At 37.9% G+C, this 21551-nt stretch overlaps 1 protein-coding gene across 1 annotated transcript in view; it reads left to right on the plus strand.

Annotated features, from left to right (window-relative positions):
* ASZ1 (ankyrin repeat, SAM and basic leucine zipper domain containing 1) overlaps positions 1-21551 on the plus strand; it is a 35323-nt gene that overhangs the window by 6627 nt on the left and 7145 nt on the right. Inside the window, exons 4-10 of the mRNA XM_041421048.1 lie at positions 2633-2744; positions 9766-9877; positions 10120-10254; positions 12590-12702; positions 15452-15527; positions 15888-15944; positions 20770-20882. Coding sequence (XP_041276982.1) covers positions 2633-2744; positions 9766-9877; positions 10120-10254; positions 12590-12702; positions 15452-15527; positions 15888-15944; positions 20770-20882 — 718 coding nt within the window. The remainder of the gene's footprint in view (positions 1-2632; positions 2745-9765; positions 9878-10119; positions 10255-12589; positions 12703-15451; positions 15528-15887; positions 15945-20769; positions 20883-21551) is intronic.

The following is a 21551-nucleotide window of genomic DNA, read 5'->3' on the forward strand; positions in this document are numbered from 1 at the left end:
GTACTTCCTTAAAAATTGTAGTATAGAGTTGCACAGGTTAAACTTACTGTGTTTTGGTCTGTTATGAACTATGTATGTGCAGAAACCAGATAAGATCTCAAACAACATGAATAGCTTTCCAGTTCATGGGAAATTATTGTGGACCTCTCTAAAGCTGGAGTGCAATTTTTCTGTTAAGAAAGCTGTTCTTCAGCATGTTGCTAGATCACCTTTTTCTGTGAGAGTTCAGTGTAGCTTCTAAGTAGTTTCAGTTCCTCTGTCAATTTTATTGGCATAATAATAACTCCTTTTCTACTTAAATTGTGGTTGTTTTCAATCTCTTCCATTGCACTGGAATATTTATCCCACAGTACTGCCAGGTACATAAGAGCAGTGATCATATTTTCCAGTAACTTGACAGTAGTTGCACTAGTAGTAGAGTGAAATGCAGATGGTACAAATCTGGTTCTGAAAATTTTCTCCAACCTCTTAGCAGTTGATCAGAGTATGAGATTAAGTAGATTGCCTACACCAAAAGCAATCATGCCTTCTTCTTATCACTGTCCTTGTAGCCAGTTTCAGAGAACTACTGTGTGTCTGCCTAGAGTTCGTACCCGTTCCTTGTTTGTGGCTGTAGAAAGCTATAAATGGGGCAGAAAGTGCTATGGGCAATAGTTTAGGCTGACCAGGTAACCAGATGCATGGCATTTTTTCACTTGTGTGATCACCTATCTTTGCCCAAAGTGGCGCCTTGCTGGGATCAGGTTTCTTGGTTTGTTTCCCTGTTAGACTGTGTAGGGAAACTGTAACTAGGGCATATGAGCAGCAAAGTACTGCCAGGAGCAATCTTGTAAGTCACTGATTTGGGTTAGGTCATGTATGTTCAGTAGAGCTGTGCTATCCTAAGGAGTACTGAATTTCACCAGCCCTCCAGCTATTTTTTACATCAGCAGGCAATCATACAAGTGATCCTATAATGATAACCCTTTAATGCCTAATAAACTGCTATACTGTTAATCACCTTGAGTCACTCTTCAGTCTTTCTCTATAACTAATGACTTAATTTTACCCTCTTTGGTAGTCGACAAGAACTAATATATCATTCACTGTGTGGTGGGTTCAAAATATTGCATCCTTGAGGAATAATTTCACCAGAATTACTGGAGTTTTCATATAGTCTGAACATAAACTTAGATTTTTGCAGTCTTTTAGCAGTTATTCTCTGTAAAAGAGAAATCTAAGAATTCCAAGATGTTTCTTCCCTTTAGTCTCTTGCTCACATGTATGAGCTATATGTAGGCTAACAGAAATTAATTTCTCACTCTATCACTGCCTGAGATAATGAATACAAATACAACTGCAGGTTCCTCCCAAATACCATTCCCAGACTGACAGAGCTTTATTTAAAGTCCTGCCATCTTTCTATTCATGTTGTAGTTGATAATCAGGTTAAACATTTTGAGTAAAAATTTGTCAGCATATCAAGTAATTTCTACGTGACACAATTGAAAATTAAAAGATGGTATATTAAAAAACCAAATAAATTTAAATGTAGAACTAAGCTGTAGAGGTGGAAGACAAGAAGTGATAAGTAAGAACAGTAGGGGGTAACGTAAATAACAAACTTTTAATGTCTAAATATAATGAAATCTGACCTCATTGAAGAATGAATATGTTAACTATACACAGTCTTAAAATTTCTGAAAGAAAATAAGAAAATATGTTGTAACACTTGATAGGATATGCAGCTAATGTAGGTGCAGCTAATATTGTACTTCTTAAATGGATGAAGGCATGTTGGAACTTGTGAACAAGTTTGTGCAATAAACAAAATGGGCAGTTACTCAAATGGCCCAGTCTTCTAAATGACTCTGGGACCAGCTAACTAAGGTGCTGTGTTTCTCAGATGGAAACCATGGTAGTCATGGGAAAGGAGGTGTTCTGTGTGCAAACAGCAGTTGTACAGTTTTGATTTGTGAGCCAAGGTGGTATGTAACCCCCAGCTGATTTCAGAGCTGGAGAAGTAAATATACTGGTATTCCTTTGGAGTGTGTAGATGCTCTTTAAATCCACATCTAAACCAGTACTTTTAATACTTCTCCTGACACTAGTGGACTATAGTAAATTAATTAATTTAATTCTTCCTCCTTAAGACCTATCATGAAGCTCTTTTGCTTCCAGTGTCTTTTGTATTGGCCTCTGTTCTCCCCAAAACTGGTGTCACTATGTGTTCATAATACATTATGTGTACCTTTTTCTATCCATTGCAACTGTTACTTCCATTTACTGGAGGGGAAGAATAGGGAGCGAATCTACTGGTGTGGAATGTGTTTTGAGAAATAAGCATCTATAGTTAAGCTCCTATAAGCTTTGGGGTACTTTCATGCTATTCTGAACTTCCTTAGGAGTAGATATTTTACTACTGTGATTCACTCTCATGTTTCTGAGCATCTCCTCAGGTGCCTTTTTCTTACCTGATCATTCTAGTGATTTTCAGACAGGCAAACACGATTGTTAGCCTTTTCCAAATATAATAGGGTATCAAAGTCTCAGTAGCAACTCTAGCAAATACAAAGACTTTTAAAGGAGCTTCTGGATTAGCATGCTATTTACATTTACATATATAATTCCCTAACTGCAAATTTCCAAACAGATAAATACACCGTGTTGATGGCAGCGTGTACTGCACAGGCTTCAGAGGAGAACATCTTGAACACTGTCGAACTGCTTTTATCAAGGAATGCTGACCCTAACCTTGCTTGCAGGTATTGAAAACCCCACATGGGTGAATACAGTACAAAATTTAATATTATTATACAGAGACGTGTTTATAGACATAGCTGTTGGTGGTGGTTAAGATGAAGTCTACATACTTCTTGTAATTTCACTGCTGATTGTATAAGAAAATATTAGTACCCAGATACTTATACTTGTTAGTACAATTGTTAATCTGAATAAATAAGACTGTGATCAGCTTTATCAAATTGGAAGTATATTCTTCAGCTGAACAAAATAAAAATCTTAATTCTTCACACGACTGAAGTATAAGGGCAAGAAATATGTCCTCTGCCTTTCCTAAATCGTATTGCTTCTTCTGCATAGGGATGGAAGTCAAATCAATTCATTATTTAAGTTCATATCCTACTTTTGAACTTTTTTGTGGATATCTTTGTGGCTATATTCTTTTCACTTTCCATGAGTGCTTCCCATGGAAAACAAAATTCTGTAAATAAAATAAATTTATTCCACTGCAATGTGGAATAATTTGGATTAAAGAGGTTAAGCTCCTTTTAGAAACAAGTAATAATGTCCTTCAATTACAACTTTGTGTCTCAGCGGTTTGAAGCAGTGCATTGTGAGATGTCTGTAATTTTACAGTCAGATGAAATGTTTCATTTTACATCAAAAAGAAATAAATTCTGGTCTGACCCCAGGATAAACTGTCTAGTCTCTGCTAAAAAAAAAATAGTGCTTAGGTCATCTAGTTTTTCATCTAACAGCATTTTTTTGTACCACACCTCTTTCATCACGTTACCTGGGATATATAGACTGAGTAGCTCTCTAAAAAGAATAGAATTGAAGGCCTTTGGTTTTCCATAGTAGAATTCAATTACTCAAGGCCCTGAACCTCACTATAAGCACAGTACTGATAGACAAGGAAGAAACAGAGTTCTGCTGAAGTGCAACTGATGTAACAAATTTAAATGCCATTCTTTTATTCTTATCAGAGAGACTAGAAATTCTTCATGAGAGAAGAGAAAGCTACATACTCTGAAATAATTACATATTGTTGTTGTCAGATAGCTGGGTGTTAGAATAAACATCCTGTTTAAAAAATAGGGGAAGACTTTGCATTATTAACTTTGTCTTGGGTGCTGGAAATGGAAGCAAGAGTGCAGAGCTGCAGGTTTGCATTTGGACAGGCCTTTGGTTAAACTTTGGGGGAAGAGAGTGTGAAAGCTGACACGAGAAGTAGGAGTTTTAATTTTTAAATTTTACTTATAAACTTAAGGTGTGTTTTACATGGTTTTTTTATATCTTTATATACAAATATTTATTTACTACCTTTTTTGTGTCCTTAGACCTTGTGCTAACATGACCTATTTGTGCATTGAGCAGATATGGTTGTGGCTTTTTCAGTTTTGCAGTAATAGTCTTTCTCAAATGAAAAGATAAATTAAGTGACAATCAGAAATGTCATTTATGCTAAATAAAAGCAGAGACTTGAAAAATCCAGACCTTGTCATCTCAGACCTTTGAGCTACCTTTCTTCCTTTCCATTATTTGACATATGTGCATGCCACTCCGTCGTTGGGTCTGCTCAGACAACAGCTGCTGTTTCTCATGGACTTCTTGCTGTGTGTTCAGAAATGAGGACAAAACACAATAAACTGCCTTATGTGACCATAAGGGATCAAACAGCCCCTCTCTGTGGCACTGCAGTCTCATTCCACCTGTTCCATTAGAGCAAGCAGAATGTTCTGTGGTAGAGATCAAGAACTGTCAGTGAATTGAGATTATTGTGAAGGTATTTCCTGTGTGATCAGCTTACTGCAGCTGAAGAGCTAAGGTTTTCATTAGTCTCATGGTTTTCTTAGCATGTAAGAACCAGAATGATTCTAGGAAGCTTCTCTTCTGTCCACCAGTCACTGGAATGTGTGTGAATGCAGAGCAGAATACTTAACCTTCATGTAAGCAGGGTTTAATGTTTAACCTTTCTCTACTGCTCCATCAGGGCAACCAGTAGGCTGTTATTTCATGTCATCTGGAGGTGATACACAGAAACTTGGAGGGAGTGGGTCTAATTTACTATGTGTGTGTGGAGTGGGGAGGGACTAGTGGGAAAGACGTGATTTTTGAAATGCAAAGAAAGGAGGCAAGTTTAGGAATGGGTAGGTAGATAGTTTCTTTGCAAGGGGATGTGGTTCAAGTATGGTTCAAGGAGAAAGTATTCAGTAGCATAACTCAGGATATTTTTGTTAAATCAAAATTGGAAACTGAGTACTAGTGGCTGTAAAAACAGTATTGTTGATGAGAATGTAGTGTATCAAAGCGTAAGTGCTAGCTAAAGGTTTTGAAAGTCAAACAAGTAGAGTAATGGCTAGGTGAGACAAGAAGGCATTGTAAGACCTGCTCTCAATAGCCTTTGTAGAGCTACTATGGCCTGAATGCTTCATTTAAGTTAGTGCTACCTTAAGAAATTTGTTTTGCTTGTCTCATGTCATTCACCTTCCTCTGCTCCAAAATGTAAATTATGTACTCTATCCCTTTGTAAGACCTGGAAGTCTTTAAGTAGTGTTTTTAAAAATCCTTTTTTAACCTGCAGTGCTTTACTAAAGTTATACTGAAATATGTTCTTCCAATATTACTTGTTATATAGGATTTTCCATTAATTCACTAAATCCCACTAAGCCAGAAAATGGGCAAATAGATTATCTTCTGTTGCTGTGAATACACTGTTACCACTTAATTTCTCAGTTCCAGGCTTAATGTGCAGCAGTGGAATGGGGAAACTGGCTCCAAAAGCTTCCGAAGATGCTTTCAGATGTTTATCTGAAGAATTGTTCAGTTTACAGATCAATAGACTAAAATAGTGTCTTGCAGCATCATTTCCTTGCTTTGGGATCTCAGTAAAAAAAGATTGAGACTAAACTCTAGGCTAAATTGTTTTCTACCTGCTGCATTTTTTCTAGTGTTACCGATACACTGGTTTAGTTAATAAACATGTATCCACTTATGAGACTTTACTTACAACTTATCAAGACCACCACCGTGAAATACTAAATTTTTTATAGATGTCTCCCCAGTGAAAGGAAACCTGTGGGTAAATAGGAGACATCTCCTCTCCTTCCTCTTACGAAAATTTCCAGGAAGGTGAAGTTTGACTTGCTTGAGATCGTGATCCCTCACACAGCATGTTTATTTGTCAAGTGTGGTGAATTCTTCACCACAGATCCAGTTTAGTGGCATCTGTTCAATACATTTTTGAGTCAGATGCTTGCCATCTAGGAGATAAAACTTTATCACCAGTTCTGTCATGGCTCCTGACTGACTGGGATAGACAGCTTCAGGGTAGTAGGTGTGTTCTACTCAGCTTGTTGTCTTTTGGTGTAAATTTTGCCCCATTTTTCCACAAGGTAAAGTGAGCCTGTAAGAACTTGTGGTTTTATCTATGTGTACACGTCACATACAAAGTTTGGGACGGCCCTGAAAACTAAAAAAGCTTCTATTTTTGTTTTTTTCTCCAGTCTTAATATAAAAGCAGGGATACTTAGAGCGCCAGGCTGTGTTAGAGGATGTTTACATTGGATATTAGGAAAAGGTTCTTCTGCCAGAGGGTAGTTGGGCATTGGAACAGGCTCCTAGGAGAATGATCATAGCACCAAGTTTGACAGAGCTCAAGAAGCATTTGGACAGTGCTCTCAACTATGTGGCGTGATTTTGGGTTTGTCATGTCTGGGGCCAGGAGTTGGACTCTGTAATCCTTGTGGGTCCCTTCCAGCTCAGAATTTTCTGTGACTCTAAAGATAAAAACAAATAAACAAACAAAAGTCTCTCTTCATTTGCATGAGGCCCTGCCTTTTATGTAGGTGCTGCAAAACTGGAAGCAAACATAGTTAGATGTTTAATTAATAAATTGCTTATATGCCTTTGACGATTTTATTTATTTACTGACTATGACTTGAGTATCATATTCAATGTGGAAAAATGTCATTTGGCAAATTGTACCATACAAAAGGACTTAATGGGTGTTTGGACAAGAAGGTCACCTGCAAACCAGACTGCTGAAACACAGCAGTTCCTCAAAATTATGAAAGGATGCTTAAGATCTGTCTAGATGAGTATCACTACACTTGATTAACGTTTTTAGATTGCACTAAGATGTACCAATATGTTTCATTTCTCTTCACCTTAAGCAGGAAACAGTGGATTTGCCATGTTAAAGCTGCTGTTGTGGTTGTGGGGGTTCATTGCAGGGTTAGGAAAACAAGGTTTGTTTTCCCCAGTGCTCTTGTTTTCCCCCTGTGGCCATACATTTAAATAGATGCTGCTTTCATGGGGTGGCTCAGGGCACACTCTTGCACGTAGAGGTGGAAATTTCTGCAGCAATGCATTTGTTTCTATCCTGAAACAGCTTGTAGCCTTCGAAATTAAAACTCAGGCATTAAAATTGAATGCTTACAGTACTAATTGCACAATCATGTTGATGGACCTTTTAAATGCTGTATTTATTGAGTTTTGCTTGCAAATTGAGCAGTTCTTTTAATGGCTTTAGTGTCATTGAGTTGTTGGGTTGATTTCAAGTATCATGCCTGCAGTACTATACAGCTGTAACTAGATCACATTCTTTGGAGAAAAGACTATTCTGTAGCCCCAGGGCTTTTGTTTAGTTTTTTTTTTTCCTTTGAAAAAACAGAAGATAGCTGTGATGTAGTATCAAAATTAAAAAAAAAAAAGGTTGAGAGTGGGAAAAATGAAACCAGGTGTGATTGGACTGGTTTTGCAGTCAGATGTAAATGGTAAATACTTCAAAGGTGATGGCATGTGAAGTTAGTCAAAGGCTATTTACCACCGAAAAGAAAGAAGCATGGGAGTGTCCATGTTGGGCAAAAAAGTTTGCATTTTGTTGCTACAAATTATTAGGTTATCATCAACTTCTGCTCATTCTTTAAAATGTAGATTTCTGTATATGTCTCTGTATAGACAGCTCTATAGAGACCTATAGAGATAGTGAGATACATGGGTGTATCAGTTATAGGTTGAAGATGCAGGTTATAATCTTTCTCTATTTTTATAGTAATCTCTATAGGGTAATTAATGTCAGTAGGGATTTCAGGAGGTTTCTAGTCCAACTTAAAGCTACGTCTGCTGTAAAATTGGGCTAGGTTGCCATCTGGTCTTGAAATCCACTAGAGATGGAGGCTAAAAAACTTCTCTGAGCAACCATTTCCAGTAATTGGCTGTGCTCTGTTGTGAAATGTCTCCTCACATACAGTCAGAACTTCTGCTTTTTTAGTTTTGATGAACTAAGTTCTAGACTGATGTAAATATTTTTGCTTCATTACCAAGTTATGTTGTTGACGGTATGTCTTGAAGGTCTGGTTCCTTTCATTTTGCTTATCTCTATGTGATTGACCTTTTTCCCCTAGCATAAGGTTGTTTCAAATTTGTAATGTTACTGGATTTCATTCAGTACAGTTTTAACTGTGTTTGCATAAGACAGAACATTATCCTTGTATGAATGGTTGAAACCAAAGAAAAATGTGCAAAGCCTTAGTTCTAGCCATGCTCTCTGGAAGGAGCCAGAAATTTTAAGGCAGTTGCTTTAAGACATGAATTTGGGGGTCCCTCTAGTGGTTGATGAACTTATTATTAAGAAACCCGGTATTGGGAAGAACAGGCCTCCCATCAGGTGTATCCTAGCAAAATATAATAATCTCTAGAAAGTAGATTTTTAACATGGAGCTGTACATTACAAGCAATACATAATATTTTTATTAAAAACTATTGCTTTTTAAAATACAATAGATTTTGATTAAACAACAGTAATAAAATATTTTACCTTAAATCTTAGTAATTACTTGGTACAACCAGAAACTCTATCATCTTTTTCCTCCAATACTGCCTTTTTTTTTTTCTTTAATTCTGCAGTCTTAATCCACCAAAGAATGTGTCAGGCATCTGGAAAGATACTTTGCAAACAGAAGCTTTCGAGCAATATTTCATAATGGCTTCATCTTGTAAGCATCTCTAGAAGCATAAGATCATGTCTTGGTTTGAGACACTTTGAAGAAGAACATTTTGGAATGGGTCATCTTGTTTAAGTATTCCAACAATCCCTTTCCACCAATAAGAAATTAATAATAGATGAAAGAGAAAAAACAGTGGTTTATTAACAAACAGAACGCCAAAAGGCATGGGGGAAAAAAGTAAATAACTGCTAGACCTCATACCCCACTGCAACAGAGACCCAAAATGGTGGAAACCATCCCTTCACGAAATGAGCCCAGCAGGAGAGTTTCAGGCTTTGTAGGACAGAGTGGTAAGATGGTGTGAGAATCCTCCCTGGAAAGCAGGATCCTCACGGAGCTGTTCCAGCAGCAAGCAAAGAGCAACCCCATGGCAAGGCAGCGCTGAGTGGGCACAACAGCTGAAACATCTGGGCTGGAGCCGCTCAGTGCATCCTCTCCCCAGCTCAGTGCAGTCAGCAGCTTCTTGGGCTGCAGCGGGTGGCTCTGCTCCACTTCTGCCAGCGTGGTACCCGCTGGTTTTTCAGACAGGCAGCTGCAGAGCTCACCCTCAAGGTAGTTCAGATATTGCTCCTGCAGCTTCTCTGCGCCAAGGGGGGAAAAAATCAAGCAGAATGGCCATTACCTGAGCAAAGATGAAGCAGGCAGCGATAAACCTCGCTGGAGAGCTTTGAAAAATTCCTGCATAAAAGCAACCTACACACACAGACACACACAAAGAGGTCCCCTGCTGCAGGGTCTTAAAGATACAGATATTTTGCTTACACTAATTCTACTAGAGAGAGTTTTGCATTTATGAACATAGTTGTTACTTTTAATATTCTTTCTCTTAAATATTCAGTTGTGATTTACATCTTTCTCTCAGTTAAACTCCTCATTTTTTCCAAACTTTGGATTGAAATTGTCTGCATTAAAGCACATCACTTAGGCAGTGTATTTTTAAAATATTTTTAAAAATGAAAATAGAAGTGTGCCAACATTTTTTTTCTTTTTGCATTTTGACATACTTGATTTCACCTGGCACCTTTTCTTTCAGGAAACAAATGACTGCACTGATGTACGCAGCTAGAAAAGGCTATTCTCGGGTAGTTGCTTTTCTTGTTGCTCATGGATCACACATAAATGCCCAAGATGAAAATGGATATACAGTAAGTGATTTATTTTGTGTGTTGTATTTAATGATAAAAAATTTAAAAAGTGAGTACCCAGCTAGCTTGTTTTGAAGTACAGCTTTCTGAGAAACATTTTTCAGAATTTTGTTCTTTAGCACTACTTTGAGATCCTCTTGCATTAATTGTCTTTGTCTCCATATTGGGCCATGCTTTATTGATTGAAAGTGTTGGGTTTTGCTTCATATGTAAAATTGTTAAAACAAAGTTGTTCTTTGCAGGCATTGATATGGGCGGCACAGCATGGACATAAAAGTGTAATTTTGAAGTTGCTTGAGCTAGGAGCTGACAAAAATCTACAGACCAAGGATGAAAAAACAGCAGCAGACATAGCAAAAATCAATAAACATTTAGAGGTATTTAATTTCTCTTAGAAATGCAAATTCTGTATTTTGTGTCAAAAGTGTTTTCATTTATCATATAATTTTCAGTAGAAATATTACTTTAATAACAACATAATGACAGCTAGTTGAATACTAATGCTGTTACATTTATGTTTATAACAGACTATTTTCTGTTATATCACAGCTTTTCATGGTGCTGTAAAGGCTATATTGTAGTGGTTTGGAAACCTTTATTCTTTTTTCTTTCAGAATCATTGACTTTAGGTGTAGAATACAAAACAAGGGATTATTCATGTTTGCAGTGTTGATACAAGAAGTAGAAAATGTGTTTTAACCTATATGCCAAAGTATGTGAGAGAAGGCAGATATCAAACTGATTTATAGTGTATAGCTTCTCGTTGAGTTTGAAAGTGAAAAGGCTAAAGCCAAAAAAAGAGTAGTTGGTGTTGGCCATTTTCAAGTTTCATTCTCTGGAGGAAGGTGTACAGTAATGTAAATTGGCCATCAGATCATGGAAAGAGCAGCTGCTAATTACCAATATGGAGGGCTACCAAAGACATGTATTCTCCTAAAATAAATGTTTACTGCTGTTACCAGATGATACTGACTGACTGATATCAGATGTTATCTGACTGATGGTGGATCAGTCAGACCATATTCCTGTGTATTTTGTTTTGAGTTGCTCTTGCCAATGATGTGGCTTTTTACATGGGCTTTTCAAAAATGTATAATTTACTATTATGAATTGTACTTTACAGCTTCTTACCTCTTCTTTTTTTTTCTTTTTTTTTTTTTTTGTCCCTGCCAACACAAGGGCTAGGCAGGAGCAAAAATGATAACTATGCACAGAGCTGTCAGTGGAAGCTAGCAAGATCTGTGTCTGAGGCTCAGTGATCTGCTAGCTCAGGTTACTAAGAATGCTTTCTGCCTTTGATGAACACCTTGTTCAGCAGGTTGCAGCCATATAATCTTATAATGTGACTTTCTCTGGCATGGAGGGAATACAGGCTTGCCACACTTGAGAGATGGCTCTTGCCTCTTGACCTGAAGTGCTAACTTTCACACAATTGGTGCAAAGTCTTGCAGATGGTATTGAGATATTTAATGATCATGAGCTTCTTCCAGCTTCAGGGTTTGCTTTCAGGCTGTTGACAGCCCAAGGGGCTGTCACACAAAAAATGTCTGCAGAAACTCTTTCTGGGAGGGAAAATATTTTTCTTTTGTATTATTCTGGATTTGACTGGGAGTTATTTTCTTCCAAACAGCCTGTATGGTGCTGTGTTTTATGACTGTGACCAAAACATTGTTGATAACACACCAGTGTTTTAGCTGTTGCTGAGCTGTGTTTGTGCAGATTCAAGGCCATCTTTGTTTCTCACTCTGCTCCCCATCTCTTGCAAGTAGGCTGAGAAGTGAGCAAGAGGTTGGGAGGGGGCACAGCCCTGGGCTGCTCACTGCAGCTCACACAAGGGGTATTCCAAGTCCTATATCATGCTCAGCAATAAAATTGGAGAGTGGTTGGGTATTGTCTGCTGGTAGGAGGGGGTAAATACCTGCTTTTGCATCACTTAGCTTTTGGGTTCATTTTTTTGTTCCCCTTCACATATCAAATTATATTATCTCAGCCCATGAAAAGTTTTCTCACTTTTACCCATCTTATTCTCCCCCATCCTGCTAGTCTCAGTAGGGGCTTATTTTCCAGCCAGGATCAACCCAAATGGTTGTATATGTGTATAAAACTGGCCAGTCCAGGCAAGTGGTTTCACCATTCTTTTAGCTTTATTAAGGATCTACTTCTTTTGCTGAATTTTCTTGTAACTATCTCAAAACCCACACAGAGGCAGTACAATGTCTGCAATCCATCACCACTGTGTAGTGATGCCTACCAGAAGGCTTCTTCTTTAATCAGTTAAAAGAACCCCTGTCTGTCAGATACAGTTAACTTAGATTGTCAGTTGTAAATTGGTAAATCTTATGTTTATATATGCACTGGAAGTGGAGACATTAAAAGAGTCATATGCCTTTTGTTCTTTAGAGAACTTACTGCATTGGGTATGTAGAATTCTTGTCTGCAAGCAGCAAAAACGACTGTGTTGGTGTCTGACTTTTTCTGTAATGGCAGATAGTTTTTTTAGACTGTGATAGACACAAATATGTTCATTGTTGTGCTGGAACACTCTTGGTAAACTCTTAGTTTAGTCTTAACTTCTCATTATAGATGTATGCTTTAGAGAAGTGGCAGATGTTCCATGTTCCCTGTAAGTAGTAATTGAATGTAATCTTATTCCCATGTATTTTTTATATATTTTGAGTTTTAATAATAATTAATTAATTTTGACTGTTCCAGATATTTAGTTTGCTCTCGTTGGCTGCAAATCACTTGCAAGGGAGATACCATAAAACAGTTGAGCAAGAGGCTATCGGCAAATTTCTGACAGCTGTCTCTGACCACAGTGTTGGGTAAGTACAGTTGTAGTGTAATTTTAGCTTAGAAACATTCCTAAAAGATTGTATTTGTTCATATCAATGATTAAGTTGTTCTGTTACATAATGTGTCTTGTTTGGAGTGCTGCCAAGAGTCCACAATAAGTATATTAATGCACTATCAATTTTTCAAGATTGCAAAGTTCCTTGACATTGTAAACAAAAAGTATGCTCTAGATTTTTCTTTCCTCTCATTTAGTGTAAAGTGTAGGAGAGCCAGGGTCCAATGTCACTTTTTAGCTCTGTTAAATTTGTATGCTCCCGTGTTGCACACTTGTTCTGTGCTTGTTTTCATTTGATGTTAAATTTTTGATGCTTTCACTGAATGCCTGTGTTCAGCTTCATTGCCATCAAGAGCTATGCTCTTTTCTTTTTTCTTGAATCAATTGGAGAGTCAAAATTAAGTATGAGCACTAGTTAAGCTCTGGAAGTTTTGGCAGAGTGTGCCCCTGACCCTGAAGCTAAAGGTACCCTATGCCTGAAATCAGCACCTGCTTCAGCAACTTCAGAGATTTCTGATATGATTTTGTACAAGAACTTGGCTAAGAAGTCCTCAGCATACCATCTGCTTGCATCCTTCAGCTTGAGCTGCGTGGTCTTAAAAAGACAGCTGGTAGTGTCCATAGGCTGTTCTGATTGGTCAGATTGCCCCTGCTCAGCCAGTCCTGCTGAATTTGGAATGCTCTAGTTTTGTAGCATTAGGCTGATGGGCTGATGGCAGTTCACAGGGTAGCAGTTCACAGTGAGGTAGTCTCAGACAGAGTACTTCAGGCAAAGCCTCACCAGATTCTGTGTTTAGAATCCTAGAATCATTTAGGTTGGAAAACACCTCCATAGAGGCCTACCCTTGACTGAGCACTACCATGTCAACTAAACCTTAATACTAAGCACCATGTCATTTCTTGAACTCTTCTAGGGATGGTGACTCAACCACCTCCCCGGGCAGCCCGTTCCAATGCTTGACCACCCTTTCAGTGAAGAAATTCTTTCTGATATCCTGCCTGAACCTTCCTTGTGTCAGCTCTCATTTTGTTGCTAGTTGCTTGGGAGAACAGGCCAAACCCCCACCTGGCTACAGCCTCCTTTCAGGTAGTTGTAGAGTGATAAGGTCTCCCCTGAGTCTCCTTTTCCCCATGCTAAAGAACCCCAGCTCCCTCAGCCAGTCCTCATACAACTCACTCTCTAGACCCTTCACCACCTCCATTGCTCTCCTCTGGACATGCTTCAGCCCCTCAATTTCTTTCTTGTAGTGAGGGGCCCAGAACTGGACACAGAACTTGAGGTGTGGCCTCACCAGTGCTGGGTGCAGGGGGACAATCTCTTCCCTAGTCATGCTGGCCACACTATTTCTGATCCAAGCCAGGATGTTATTGGCCTTCTTGGACACCTGGACACACTCTGGCTTATATTCAGCTGTCAGTGAGCACCCCAAGGTCCTTTTCTGCTGGGCTGCCTGTCCAGATCCCTCTGCAGTGCCTTGTAACCCTCCAGCAGATCAACATTCTCACCCTGCTTGGTGTCATGTGTGAACTTACTCAGGGTACCCTAAATCCCTCATCCTGATCATTAAACAGGACTGGCCCCACCACGGAGCCCTGGGGAATACTGCCAGTGACTGGCCACCAATGGATGTAACACCATTTGCCACTCTCTGGGCCTGGGCATGCAGCCAGTTTTTAACCCAGTAGGCTGCCAGCTTCTCCAGGAGAATGCTCTTGAAGACAGTATTGGAAGCTTTACTAAAGTCCAGGTAGACAATATCCACAACCTTTCCCTCATCTGCTAGGTGGGTCACCTTGTCTAAAAAGGAAGTAATGTTGGTCTTTATCTCTCCTAAACTCATGCTGGCTGAGCCTGCTTCCCTGGCTGCCCTGTATGTGCCATGTGATGGCACTCAAGATGCTCCTTCAGTCTTTGAGGGGAAGAGGCAGACCTTCATTTCAGGGCCTACAAGACAGAGCAAAGTATGTCATAATTCAGGATTTTGGCAAAAGATTTGTTGTAGCAAATGCAGTAGTCCTTTCAGGATTTTGTAGGATTTGCTCTTCTGTTTAATTCTTTACATTACAGTTTATCTGATTGTTGAAAGCTGTTTAGTTATTTTTCCTCTTATACTTTTATATCCCTTGGAAGAGTGGGGAATCAAAATTGATATTTTATATTTGCTTATAAATGTTAAACTCTGAACTTACAGTTCAGTGTTAACTACTTCCTCAGTCCACCTTCTGAACAGTAGTCTTCTGACAAGTTTCTTGATGGAGTAATTTCCAGTATTTTTAATTACAGACAGTCCTGTTTTCTTGAGAACCTTTTTTGGCTTAACTGGAATGGGAAGGGTACCAGTTGTGGACTGAATCCAATTAATATGAATGTTATGTACATAGTTTTCTTCCTTAACCTCACACATTTTTCAGGCTTTTGTGACCCAGCTTTAGGGTTCATTTGGAATGTTTTGTGACCTAAAATTACCTCTATGTATGAAAGTCATCCCCTTTGGGCTCAATTCAACTTATGAGACAGAAAAGACATCTAAAAATTTTTTGATAGATTGAGTTGTTTGCTTGTGAGGTACTTCTGTCATCAGCAGGTGTGTGCAACTTCAGGTTCCTCCCAAGTGCTGTCTGGGGAGCTTTTCTGTAACATTTTGTTATGGATGTTTTGGGGTTTTTTTTCTTTTTATAATTTCCACTGTTTCTAACTTCAATCTCATTAATTATCTTTACAGTTCCTATTCAACTTTTCATGACATGGAAGTGTTTTTACATGGTCTTGGTCTAGAACACATTAGAGAATTACTGCAGGTAATTTTGCGGGCTATTTGCTACCTGTGAAGTAATCCATGAAAGCAAAATGCACCTACTGCATTTAAAAAAAATATATTACCATTAATATATTAACTCAAATCAATTCCTTAAACCATTTTTTTTTTTAATAAAATGGGAAGTTAAACTGCAGTGGACTAAATTTGTTTTCTTGATTACATGCATTAGTCACAGCATTTGATGTTTCTAAACTAGACAGATCTTTCATTGCTTCAATAATGATGTTTTGTAGCTGGTTTTGTTCCTAAAAACTGAAGTAAAACAAGGAAGAAAATCAAGTTTTAAACTGTTTTATTCTGAAATTATTTTTGATGGCAGAAACCCCTTTGTTTTATACAGGAACAAGATATAGCTTTGAGACAACTTCTGACCATGCAAAAAGATGATTTAATACAGGTCAGTTTACTGCTTTAGAATATAATTTAATTTTGTCCTCTTTGTTAAAATGTTTTTAATGTCTTCTCTTCTCATTATAAATGTCTAACCTTGCAAGAGCTCTTTCAACATCTTCTGCAACTTCTTGAATTTTAATGTGACTATAGACAGGCTTTTTCTGATGTAATCTCACAGATCAATGAGTGATCAGGGATAAGCAGGAAATAGTTCTAGTTTAAGTGTTAGTTGTTAGCATTTTTAGTTTTTAATTGTGATTTCTCTGAAGGGAAGTCAGTGCTAGGATAAGCAGTATATAATACTAAGCAACTACTTTAGATGTGGTCCTCCTTTGTGAGGAGGTAATTTTTGGTGGAGAAAGAAGAGCTCTCTTACATTAGGATTGCTTAAATTGTAGAATCTTGTATCCCAAACAGGTTTGTAAAACCTTAGCCGTCCCCAAAATAGGGAGAAAAGAGAAGATTTTGTTTCTTACAGTTTACTGCAGCTGAGAAGGTTGTCCTTTGCTGTTTGCAAAGGTTGGTCTATTGACTAAATGATGCATTATTACAAGTCTTCAGTTCTCAGCTGAGATGTGCTGGTTGCTTTTCTTTATTTTTGCTGGAATTTTTCCTGTGGGAAGTGAAAGGACTAACTGTGCTTACTGGAAGATGCTATGATAAAATCCAATTATAGGAGCCTCATTGGAACAACGTAAGTACTTCAGGCTGCAGGATTCTTCTGAGCACTCTGTACTGGGGAACTTTGCAGTCTCTGGTCTGGTATTCCAAAGACACTTCATAAAAACAGCCTCTTCAAGACTGCTCCCTGTACTGGAGCAAGCCATGTCTTAGTGTCAGCTTTTTTTCTCCTAACCCTGGTACAAAGAAGGTGTGTGTTCTGGCAGCTGGATCCAACATTGTATTCCTTTAGAGTGGATGTCAACAAGGATTGTTTTTCTTGATGTTTTCTCTTGTAACTGAGTAGCTAATTTTTCTGACAGAACTCACAAGTAATTCTGTATTCTCAGGGGGTGTTCGTATAGGAAGCTTTGTCAATGAAGAGACTTTTAAGAGTTCATCTAGGGCAAAATATTGTAAGACATGTCAGTGTGTTTTGGTATTACTGCTTTTCTGAAGCCTCAGGATCACTGGACAGCATCCTGGTATCCTGGGATTTTTAGAACTCTGAAGCCCCTGTTGATAGTATTTTCGTCCTTTAAGGAGATTCTTGTGGATTTCCTCTCATTACTGCTGTGTTGGGAATGATTGCATTAAACTGTAAATCTGTCTGAGTATATGATCATAGTGATCACTTGCTTTGGTATTGTAGTTATTGCTTGTTTTTGTCCAGGGAACATTGGGGGAAGAGGAGAGAATTGTGGACTTCAGTGAACAGCTAAGCTTTATGGTTCCCTCTCCTAAGAGGTGTAATTTTACTCAAAATTAGAGCTTCTGTTTCAGTGTTCTAAATTGTTCGAGGCTCGCTATTATGAAAGCAAAAAAGCTTTTAACAAACTGAAATAACTACAGGGATCAGCTGCTTCTACACAGGGAGATAGAATCTGTAAGACTTTAATTGCTTTGTCTGTTAACTTTGCAGGAAACAGTTCCTGAAAAGTAAGTCATGCTTTGTGCATGGACATAAATTAATTAGTGGGTCTTCAGTTGAGAAGTTAAAAAATGGCATAGCACTCCTGGCTTATTAGCTCTCCATAAGTTATCCAAAATTCTTTATGCAGTCTTGTTTTAGAGCTCTGCTAACGGTTTCTCCCCACGCTGCTGATAGAACAAATCTAATCTGTTTCCTTGTCACTGCAGAGTTGAAAGTTTTTGCTGTGGTAGCAGACTTTCAGCTAACAGCCAGCTGTTTTAAAAGCCTGGATCTTATTACTACAAAGATTAATGATGACCTTTGATGGATGCCTCTGAACCAAGCTGCTTTGTATCCAGAGAACTGGGGAGAAATCCTGTCATTAACATGATAAGCTTTCCTTCATCAAACAATATAGGAAGATATTTTCTCTGTAAATACCTTTATCTGTATTCTACAACAGAGCCTAAACAATGAGCCTTTCAAGCTGAAATCCTTGCATTCCTTTAGCTTATAAACTGTTCCATTCTGGAAAAAATGTGTTCAGTATACTGAAACATGTCTTTTCAACATTTGGAGGTTTTTGTCTGCACTACTTATGACGCATTTTTTATTTTGTATTAAGCATTTTTCTGATAAGATAGCAACATAAGTAATTTCGCTTCTGGATGCATTTAGAACTAAAATGGTTTTCATTTAATTTAGAATAAGAGAAATTGGCATCTTGTTTTGTAATGTAAAGTTGACACATCAAAATTCAAAATATAATCCAGAACTTTAACTATATAATTGAATAATTATCTGGTCTATGTGCTTCTATATCACAGTTCCAGGACTCATTCCTCTGCTCCCACTCCCTGAAAAGTGTTTAATATTTGACAGAAATGTGTCAGATCATTAAAATTAGTGGTTACTTGGGCAGAGTGGCATTGATGTAAGAGTTTGTGCATAACTTCACTGGTTTTATCTGTGCAGTGTATCATCTTTCATGTATTGAGGCTATCTTATTCATCTCTTTTCACATTCATGCTGGAGTGAACTTGGGGCTTGGATTTTGAAGGGCTGCCTTGTATGTATTTAAGCAAAGAAAAAAATAGATGTTCCTAGAGTTGATCTGGCTAAAATTGAGAGTGCATATAGTCTGTTTTACAGATATGAGCAAACCATTGTACAGCACTTGCACATTCTTAAACATGGCCACTTCACAATAGTGCTTGCATAATTTGGATTGCAGAACACAAGTGAACAACACCAACCTAAAAATCCACTTATCCATCAAGTAGACCTTTTTGCACTGTGGTTGTTCCATGCATTCATTATTGCATGAACAGTCAGGTTCTGGGACACTTCATGTTCTTGCAGAGATGATCTAGAAATTGGAAGGTAGTTTGGCTTGATCTATCAACCTTCCGTCTCGAAGTTCTGTACCCTTTACCACTAAATGCAGAATCAGTTTGGTGATAGAAGGCTTTATCTATAGTGACATCACATTTTTACTTCCTGACAAATATATTTAAGATATGGTACTCAGTGACCCATTTGCAGAAGAACAAAATGATGTTTTATTTCTAGGGGAACAGAGTACATCTCCCTGATATGCTGGTCAGAAAGCTGCATCCTGATTTCCTGGTTTCAGGAATGAGAAGGTGGAGTCAAAAGCAAAGGCAGTCTTCAGAATAGTTCCTACTTTTTAAGCAAGATAGTTTTTACTCCTCAAGAATAACTGGTGTTGTAGAAATCTGCTTACTTATTCATGATAAAATGATTGCTGTAATGCTTTGTAAGCCTTAAGAAAATATTAGTTCATACCACATAGGGCTCCACAAGGCAAACCTGAGAACTAGTGAATTGAGCAAACTTACAGCTCAACACAAGTGGAGCAGATTATTCATATGAAACTCAGATATTTCTGTCTTAAGGCTGCTAGTGATATTTGCTAAAAAGACTTCAGGACAATTCATTCAGGGACTCATGGGAACCTATTAAAAAGTTCAAAAGTTCTTGACACCTATAGTTAAATTCCCAGTTAATAGTGTTGGGGTTTTTCATTACTAAAGAACATACTTGTCTATAAACTTAACATGGTTTTGATATGCTTAAAGGTATACTTGTGAGCCCACAATTATTTTTTAGCTCTGATTGGTGGAGAACCTGGAGGACGGTTTTATGCAATCACAAAGAACAGTGGGTGTCATAACATTGGGTCTCAGAAAAAAACCTTTCCCTAGGCACAGTCTCTTCCCTAGAATATAGATCTGATGTGCGTTATAAGCTGTTCATTTGAAATGCTTTCTGACTGAAATCTGGGAGACTGCAAACACTAACATCTTCCAGATTTCTGAGGGTGCAGGAGGTGACTTCAAGTCCTCGGAATATCAGTGAGGGTCCCATATAGTCTAGGTTTGGAGACTGTGAGATCCTTGCAGTCTCAAATGCAGGAGTGGTCTACTCCTGTTGAGTCAGGTACTCAGCTGGTGCCTTAGGAGCAAAGTCAAGAGGTTTTTCACTTGTGTGGACGAGCATGTTAGGGCTGCTCACACGAGAAGTCCTGCGTTGCACAGCAGCCTGTCACATGAACAAGGGAAATACTGAATGTGCCACAGAAGCATTTCTTTTTTAACAAATTAACTATTCTTTTTCATTAAGTGTTCTGCAAGAAAACTCTCAGCCTAGGATTTAAATATGACTTAAAATTTAATCTGAGATACTTGATGGATAGCACAGCTGCCAGTGTTTTCTGCTCCAGGCATCACTTGGAGAATCTGTTGCATAGTATGTATCTTTTTGTTTTCCCTCAGTTAAAGAATATGTCTTCTTCTCAAATTCTCCCTTTGATTTGATAATTTCCACTCTTTCTTTCTGAGTTAATGCTGTATCGCCACCATGATGATTTGTATCACCATCATGACCATCGTGTCAGAGATGACTCGCATCATTCTGAAATGGAAAGCCTAACATCCTGCCAAGACAGGAGTGCTTAGGCGAACTGCTATTATTTTTTTTTAATAAACCCTAAACAGATTTTCTCAGTATCCTCTGCAGTTTCAGTTTGGCAGTTCCTCATCTCTTCTCATATTGTTGAATATTTTCTGTGGTTTTATTTTTTCCTTTGTCACTTACGCACATTGTAGCTGGTTGCAATAACTTAAAAAGAATTTTTTTTTAAATCTTAATATTTAGAAGCTAGTGAAATGTGTTACTGTACTGTTATGTCTAGTAAAAGTAAATCATATTTGGAATTACTCTTTAAATTTAGATTGGCATTACAAATCCTGGAGATCAACAGAAACTCCTAGATGCTATTAATGATCTGCAAGTGGAAGAAAAAAAATTTGAAGATGTCTCTGAAATTATGAAGCTGGAATTGAGGTATTAACAGTATATCTAAGGAAATGGAAGTGAAATGTTAACAATTTAAGGTGACTGTGTTATTTTCTGTGGCTCAAAGGTAAAATTGTCTCACTTTCCCCTTAATGCGTAGCATTCATGAGAATATGCAAGTTAGTAGGTTATGAGAGCTGGTGGTGGGTGTGTTTTGCACAAAGTTGGAAGCTTAGACAAGGTAGGCTCTGTTAGTCTTCCAGTCAAATGTGTCTGATTTTAAGATGCAATAAAAAAAATGTGGGCGGGAGAGATGCATATAACTTCAGCAGAGGCCCTTAATTTTCAACTTGTAAAGTAATATCTTGTACATGTGTATCTTAAATCATAAATGCTGCTTCTGTTTAGATTCCAGATTTTTTCATTGTTTTTCTCTTCCACTGGAAGCTTAACTGGCTTCTAAAATACCTCTTTTTTTTTAATCTTACCAATTAAGCAAGTTTAGAAGCTATTTTCGTTATCATAGATTATATATATATCAGTAGATTTATAAGGAAAAATTTTTAAGAAAGTGTTACTCTTTCAGGCTCCCATTCCAACTTACTATTTTTTCCCATTATAGTATTAAGGCATCAGGTCTGTAACACCTCTCATACTTTTAGTATAGTATTGTGCAGTACCATAGAAGCCAGGCCTGAGCTGAGAGGTGTGTTCCTT

Source organism: Onychostruthus taczanowskii, unplaced genomic scaffold, assembly GCF_017590055.1.
Source record: "Onychostruthus taczanowskii isolate IOZ18803 unplaced genomic scaffold, ASM1759005v1 scaffold68, whole genome shotgun sequence".
NCBI classification, from domain to species: Eukaryota; Metazoa; Chordata; class Aves; order Passeriformes; family Passeridae; genus Onychostruthus; species Onychostruthus taczanowskii.